At 37.0% G+C, this 8,041-nt stretch overlaps 1 protein-coding gene across 1 annotated transcript in view; it reads left to right on the top strand.

Moving 5' to 3' along the window:
- Positions 1–1,844: 1,844 nt before the first annotated feature.
- The window catches only part of lamb1a (laminin, beta 1a), a 41,038-nt gene continuing 34,841 nt past the window's right edge, over positions 1,845–8,041 (top strand). Inside the window, exons 1-2 of the mRNA XM_033967910.2 lie at positions 1,845–1,986; positions 5,269–5,474. Of these exons, the coding sequence (XP_033823801.1) occupies positions 1,956–1,986; positions 5,269–5,474 (237 nt within the window). The 5' untranslated portion in view covers positions 1,845–1,955. The remainder of the gene's footprint in view (positions 1,987–5,268; positions 5,475–8,041) is intronic.

Raw genomic sequence — 8,041 nt, 5'->3', positions numbered from 1 at the left:
CTAAACTGAGTTGTGTTTGTATGTTTGAGTAATCCTTTATTGTCCTTCACATGTGGTGTTAGATGATCTGTAGACCAGTGGTGGAATATAACAAAGTAAAAGTAGTAAAGTACTATGCTTAAGTACAAATTTCAGGTATCTTTATTTTACATATGTCAATTTTATACTGGATCCTTTTCTCCATTACATTTGAGAGGAGTATCTGTACTTTCTACTCCACTACACTTTTGAGCTGGACAGAAAAGTAAAAGTATTTTTCATTATTGTCTCAGACCTGCTGAAAAGTCTGAGGATTTATTTTTAACATGTTCATAGTTTGAGCAAACAAAAATATAATCAAAACGGGTATAAATAATATAATACAGCAATAATACAAATCTTAGCCTTATAAGACCTCAAAATGTTTGTAAAATACTTTCACTTTTTACTCTTATTTTTTTTTTTTTTACATTTTTAAACAAGTACTTTAGTTCTTTTAAGTAGATTTTTTCATCTGATATTTTTACGTGCTCCAGTATCTGTAATTTTACTTAAGTAACAAAACTGAGTGCTTCTTCCCCCACCTCTGTAGACTGTACCTTCATGGAGGAGGGGGACTTGTCTTTAATTCAAGTTTCTTTGTAAATATTGAGTGTTTTCTGTCCTGGACCCTCATTCCAGAGGAGTGTATAGGATGTTGTGTCTGTGCCTGTCCTTTTCTCTTTTATGTTTCATGTCTCTTATGATGTTTGCTGTGTGCTCCTCTGCTCTCCCTCATGTGTGTCTTTGCAGAGGGTCGGCACTATGCCAAAAGAAAGAGTTATATGTTTCACCTTGTATTGATCTTTCACAATTTGCATTACTTTTTTTTTTCTTTTAAAAAACAAATGAATGTTTTAATAGTGTGGTTAATGACAGACTTAGACTAAATAAACCTCAGAATTCCCATTAGACTTTTCGATCTCAGCAGCTCCAAGTTGATAACTGAAGATTTGAAATTGATTTATCACAATGCAGCTATGACCATGCAGCCATATATGTGCTGGAACATTCCTCATTATGGCATGAAACCATAAACCTGATGTTAAACTTCTGAATTTACCTTAAAAGACCTTTAGTTATTCATTGATCACTGCCTGAAACACAGTTAATGAGAAACTGATAGAGATTTTGGACAAGGGAGTAAAGAGTTTGCAGTTTGACATGAAGAGAAAGAAAGATGAGTGAAGTCAGGTGGAGGGGCACAGAGGAATTTCAAAATAAAAGCTCAGTATACATAGAGCTGCAAAAACAGGGATGTGCCAACACTTCTCCTAGGGATCACTAACAGGATTAAAACAAACCATTTCACCTTCATCTTTTACTATTTCTCCATCAAAAACAGTTCAAATTTCTAAGCTAACCCCAATTACCCACTTTGTGCACACCAGATACTACCAAGTAAACCTAACTGCACCAAGTTATTGGTGTATAAATTTATGCATTTAAAAATGCAATGGAATTAGTAGGTAAGATAAAAAGTATTCTTATAATAACAGTACTGACTAAGATGTTCTACAGTATGGCATTAAACAAAATATATGACATGTACAGTATTCAATTACAGCTGTTTTTATTGTCTAGTGGAGATATATAATTTTAATGCCATACTCTGGATATTTCTAGGCAAAGCAGGAATATCTCCATGGAGACAGATGATAGAAGTTGCACAGTAGACTTTTCATTCTATGATCAAATAGAAAAAATTAGGGCTACAATAATTATTTCAGAGATGATGCTTTTATTGTGAAGGGCCGCCTTTTGTTTTGAAGGGGCGGGGTCTGGCTGGTCCCGGGGCTTTTCTTTAGGGGTCTTCACAGGTTTGTGTGGCGGGGGCTCAGAGCTGTTCAGGCGGACACTGGAGCAGGCTCGGACCCGGGAACAGGAGCCCATCTGCGGATTAGTTTAAAGCGGTTTCCCCCAAAAGCAGAGGAAACATGGAGCATCTGAGACTCACCCTGCTGCTCGGTGAGTGCATTTTACAGCAATTCATCACGTCAATGAACTTTAACAAACTATTTAAGATGCAAAGACTGCACATGCATGAAGTGAAAGGATGGAAAGTGAAAAAAAAAAATCAAATTTGTTTATTGTGAAATCCGCTAAACAAAACCACACAAATGACTTAAATCAAGATTATGATGAAAATTTGAGGTGTAGTTTTTCAGAATTTGCACAAAAATATATAGGCTTGTAATATTATAAAAATGCATGTGAACCTTTCCTAGTAGTAGATACACAAATGCAAAGTTCAATGAGTTAAGACTAAAATGGCATCAACATTGTCCATGAAGTTTGACAATTGGCTAAAAACTTACCAATTATTTTAGTGCAAGGAGCCCTATTTTCTACATTGTGAAAATCCACCTTATATCACAAATAATACAAGGCAGAACAAGCCATGGAACAATGTGAGTTCTGCAGTTAGTCCAGGAGGAAACTGGACTTGCACCAGTTCTTATCTCTTTGTAGTGTGAAAAATTCCCACTGAACAAAACAGCTACTTCCACACTTTGGGAAAAAGGAGATAAAAGTGAACATTGTGAAAATATTTGTGGAGTGAGTATTTTTGGTGATTTGAGTGAAAATTTTGGGATAACAATTCAATGCACAATATTTTTCAAATCAAAATTTGTCCTGGTGAATTGTTTTTAGAAAGTGTGGAAGGTGGTTGAAAGGTCCTATATTACACAAAACAGACCTAGAGTTGTGTTTTGTTTCAGTCACACATGTTTGAGTATCTCTTTATTAGTCTGTCTACATCTCCAAAACTCAAAAAAGTGGTGGTTTTCAAGTTAACTCAGAGATTAGAAATTCCAAGGCTGAAATTATCCAAATGATTCTAGTGAAGGTTCATGGAGTTTAAAAACACTGTGGAGCACTTCTTGTATTACCACATGACATCACAAGGTGGAACAGAGTGTTTTTTGTTTGAGAGAAGAATTCACCCTAAATATGCAGGGTTTGTGTGTTACACATGTGTGAATGAATGAGGAAACAACATTATAAAAATGTACTAAGATGAGAATAAGGCAGTGCATCAGTACAGCGCTAAAACCTGCCTTTCAAAAACATATTGTAAAATGAATGGAACTTTTAGAAGATTACGCTCCAAGATTGGGCTCTTTTTCTACCATCGTATATACTATGGCTGAAAGGTTAATCGCAACCAAATTGGAATTTGAATAGATGCAATTATCAAAACGCAAAGGCTGCAATTTTTGAAGTAGCATAATTTCCTCCACAAATAAAATCACTGTCTTACTCTGCATAAAAACTGCTGACCCTGTAATTTACATCTGTACTAACATGTTCTGAAATGTGATCCTTGTATTAGTTTGTCTTGTCATATTTGAGTCTTTTAGTCAAATCTACACAAGTTTAAGATGGAAACTCTGAACAGAATCTTTTTATTAAAATATAAATCACAAATCTAATCACAATTGCATAGATATTTTTCCCATATCATTCAACTCGGCTATGTACTTTTATCTCCAAACCTTTTTTAGCGTCTACAAAATGGATCAAAAGTACCGAATTTCAAAGTACTTGTGTCGTCCAGAAGTGAAATCTGATCTGGAGTCAGCTCTCAGAACATGAACGCTCAGGGTTTAATTAAATCAGGCCAGTCTCTGCAGGATTTCAACACCTCAACATTAAAACCTCTGTATACACGACCATGGGGGGTCTCAACATGGGGGTAGGGTCCAGAAGTGTGATGTTATCCATTAATCTCCTTTTTGGTCTCCTGTTTCCTGGCAACTCTGACCTCTGCATCCTTCTACTTATACTTGTCCCTCCTCTGTACATGTCCAAACCATGTCTCAATCTGAAATATTACGTGTATGTATGCTAGTACAAGTAGATTTTTTTACTTCCGAGATTATCCATTGTAATTTTGTAATGTGTGTAGTGACATATTTTACTTTGCGGTTTGGAACCAGACCACAGAACACATCAGACTGCTGCTAATTTGTAACATGTGCCTCTCAAACATCTCCTTTCAAATGTCCTTGTAACATTTAGTACAGTGGCTCTCAATCTTTTCACATCAACTACCACCAACGAAAAGATTTGGCTTACTGAACACCACAAGATTTAAATCATGTACAAGGCCGGGCTGTCCCAGGTCTAATCTAGGGCTAAACCAGGTCTAAAAGTGGATTTTGAAGAGCTCAGTCCTTGTTATCTTAGCCTGTGTGCTCAGAGGTATAATACTCCCTACAACGGAAGCATAGACAGACTAGACTGGGCTGTACTAGACTAGAATGAACAGCACTATCACAATATCTTGAGGGTTCATGTCTCCCGGTGCTGGGTCCTGTACTGATGGTAAATAAACTTCTCTTGCGTCATGGCTCTTCTCTTCAACTCTCGGGCTACTACAGTTTTCTACAAGACTGGACTACATCATTTCCACTGCAGCTGTAAACATGAAATTATCCAAAGTAGGATATAAAAGGGATAAACTGAACTCTAAACCAGGCAAACTCAGACTGGAAACAAGTCAAAGTACCACCTGAAGGAGCTTGCAGACCACAGTTTGAGAAACGCTGATTTAGGACAAATGGTATAACTTTTTTGGCTCAGATTGACAAACTTTAGAGCGTCACTTGTTGTTTCTGCAGAAATCTGCCCTGTCTCTCAGTCTTTTTGGCTTATTATTATACATGATAAAAGTGGATGTTTTTGCTTTTCCTTATTTGGTTATTTCCTGCAACCTTTCAAATTGTCTTTTTTATTGTCTGTGATTATGACAATTATCAATTACTATTATCATTATCAACTTATTGCTCAGTATATTTTGGGCCTCAGTATGTATTGTGAGATTTTGGGTATTTTAATTTGTTTTTGGTCCCTTTTATGTCTTATTATTGGTACATTCTGCTGTTTATTTGTTACAGCTCATGTCTTTTAATGAAACCGTCTATTTAAAATGCTTTATTAGGATTATCTTGCATTAGTTAAGTCTTAATTAGTGGCATAAGTAGTTTCAATATTATCGTTTATTGCAGTATTTCTCTATAGCAGTATATCTTGAGTCAAAATGTGTTATCGCTGCAGTTCTACTTGCAGCTCAATTGGCGACTACACAGTATTTCATTTTGATTCATTAAGCATGTTGTGATGATTTCAGGTTATCTTCTTTCTGAACCTTTTGAAAGTGTTTAAGCCTGTCCAAACCTCTCCTCTCCTTGACCCTGGTTGACCCCTGTGTGACGCCTGTTTGACCCCTGCACCTTTCTTCAGCCCTGCAGGTGTTCGTGAGGGCGCAGTTGGATTCGGGACAGTCCCAAATCGAGATCCTGGCCCCGGAGCTGAGTGATGTGTGCACAGAGGGGAGCTGTTACCCAGCAACAGGGGACCTTCTGATCGGCCGCGCCCACCAGCTCTCCTCCAGCTCCACCTGCGGACTGCACCGACCCGAACCGTTCTGCATTGTCAGCCATCTGCAGGTGAGGCACAAGGAATCATGGGAGAAATGAACTGGAAAAGGAGATATATTTTGAACTTTTATTAGCTTTTAAATTGTGCTCCCTCATCATTAGTTTACTCAGAGTTGTATTTCAATTGATTCATGCATGTTTGAGTAATCCTGTATTGTCCATTTGACGCTTGGGTGCTCAAAAAATTTCAGTTTTCACTTACCCCCTATCTCCACCCACATACCTGCACTTAATTAAGACTATTTGAAAAACATCGGGTTAAAAAAAGATCCGTAGTCATACTTTAAAAACAAACTTGTGCATTGTGTATTCTTTAGCAATAAAACACCTGTAAATGCAAGATAGAAAACTTTAATGCAACGCTGTGGGACCTTCCAAATAAGCAATATCATCTCCATTGAGACAACCAGACTCCCACCAGAAAAATTATGTAGTGCATCTTTTATTTAGAAAAAAAAAACAGATTTTAATTGCTTTTTAGGTTGATTTTCATTCAAATACAAGTTACTGCATATTATTATTTCATGGGTTTCAGAGTAATGAAAATCTAGCACTGTTGCAATAGAGATAAACCATTCAATATATATTTTCTGAATAATCAAAAGTCCATAAATGTAGGCCTCTAAGTGCGATGTATAGCTGAAGTAAATATAGACAATGAACGATAATAATGATAATGATAACTAAACCATGAAGCAGAATTATCCCCAAAAAAGTATTCTAAAAAGTATGATATGAACTCCAATAAAGAAATAACAGAATGCAACACTTAAGTAGTCAGTTTGTGTCTATACTGAGTCATAGAAGTTGATAACTCAAACCTCAACAGCTTAAATCTCATAGCAGTACCTAAATATAACCAAAAATTTCTCGATAGTACAAAGAAAAAGTACCCACATCCATACCCATATCATACTGCACAGATGATTTAACAAACGTGTGTCTGTGTCGGTAGTTTTCATATTTGAGAACTTGATGATGTCGTACTCCCAGATGAGGGACAAGAGCCAGTTTTTCCTGTTGATTACAATGTACTTTGCCATGAAATATCCTAAATATGAATTCACAAATGTTGAACCTGATCTTTTCTGTCAGCGACTAAACCCAAGAACTCTCTGTTATAACAAAAGTCTGCATTTTAACAATAAACATTATAGCTGGCCCTGTGACGTCTGAAACCCAGCAATATGGCCATTTCAAAGGTACCAGATTTCCTCATTTTTCCCCTACAACAGTTCCCTGATTACCGAGGCTGATCTAATGTCTTCGCTCCACATCTGTTCCGCATCATTTACAGTTGTTTACAGTTGTTTACTGTGAAATTCGCTGAATCATGACGCTCATCGGAGCCCAGCTGTTTTGTTTTATTTGGACGAGACACATCACACAAACGTACCAATAAACATGTCTCTCCACTGCACCTCGGGCCTGGGAACATGGGGAGATCTGATTGGCCGAGAGGTGCATTTGAAGTGTGGGAGACAAGGGGAGGGGGGGTGTAGATGGAGTCTGGGACATTTCCTGTGAAGCTTCTACCCCCTAAAAGGAAACAAACACAGGGTTTAAGGCTCAGATGTTTGTCCTTTATGGAGATGTGAGCAGCAGGATCACACATGCAAGTCAAAACACAGAAGAAATATCAAAGATTAAAGTTCTGGTTTGCATTTCAGAATCAAACTAGGAAGTCGCTTTGGCGTTATTGTCTAGCATAAAACAAATAATAATCATATAAACCGTGAGCAAATAAAAATAATGGCATGTATTAAGATAAGGTTTGATCTACAAACACAAAATGTACAGTGTTATGTAATTTCATAACATTATAACCTTCCTATGGTTTAAAATTGAACTGTCTCCACGTTTGAACTGTAACTTGGCCTGTTGTCGTCACCACCTTGTTTACATGGACATGGATGTATTACATAAACCATTACTTCTCCATGGAGATGAGCACTAGCTCCAATATCTCTGTGATATCGTCATATTGTGATTCAGTGCTTATCTGTTGAATGATGCTCCATTCTGAAACATGACCTTTTCCCCACCCACTTCTCTTGTTGGTCAGCCATTGTTATGCCTGAAGTCAGTGACGGGTGGATTTAACCAATCGCAGTGAAGTTTGAACTCTCAGAAATTGAAAGTCATGATCTATGCTTCACATGAGCAAACCAGACACGATATGGTTTTAGTTCAGACAGTCCACTCTCCAAAATTCACTCAATTAAAATATTTTATAACCACAAAATTTATTCTAAGTGGTGTAGTAGAGTGAAAATATGCAGTTACATTAAACATGGGCTGAATGTTTACAACAATTAACTAGCCATAACTAATGATGTACTTTATTTGAAATGTTCTTGCTGCCAGCTGTGTTTAGTCACACCACAAGTTTAAAAGTATGCAGTTTCCTTGTAAATGTCTAATATTTTAGTTCTTGGAAACCTCATTTGGTTTGTCTACACCACTTCTGACCCTCTCCTCTGCGTCCTCTTCCCTCGCTCCTTTTACAACCTCCATAAATCTGTTTTTAATTACATCTGGTGTTTGTAATTAACCCCATCAATGTCAAAGCAAAT

The sequence above is a fragment of the Periophthalmus magnuspinnatus genome, chromosome 6, assembly GCF_009829125.3.
Source record: "Periophthalmus magnuspinnatus isolate fPerMag1 chromosome 6, fPerMag1.2.pri, whole genome shotgun sequence".
Taxonomy (NCBI): Eukaryota; Metazoa; Chordata; class Actinopteri; order Gobiiformes; family Gobiidae; genus Periophthalmus; species Periophthalmus magnuspinnatus.
Note: the sequence above shows the minus strand (reverse complement) of the source record. Positions and strands in the feature narration are given on the sequence as shown.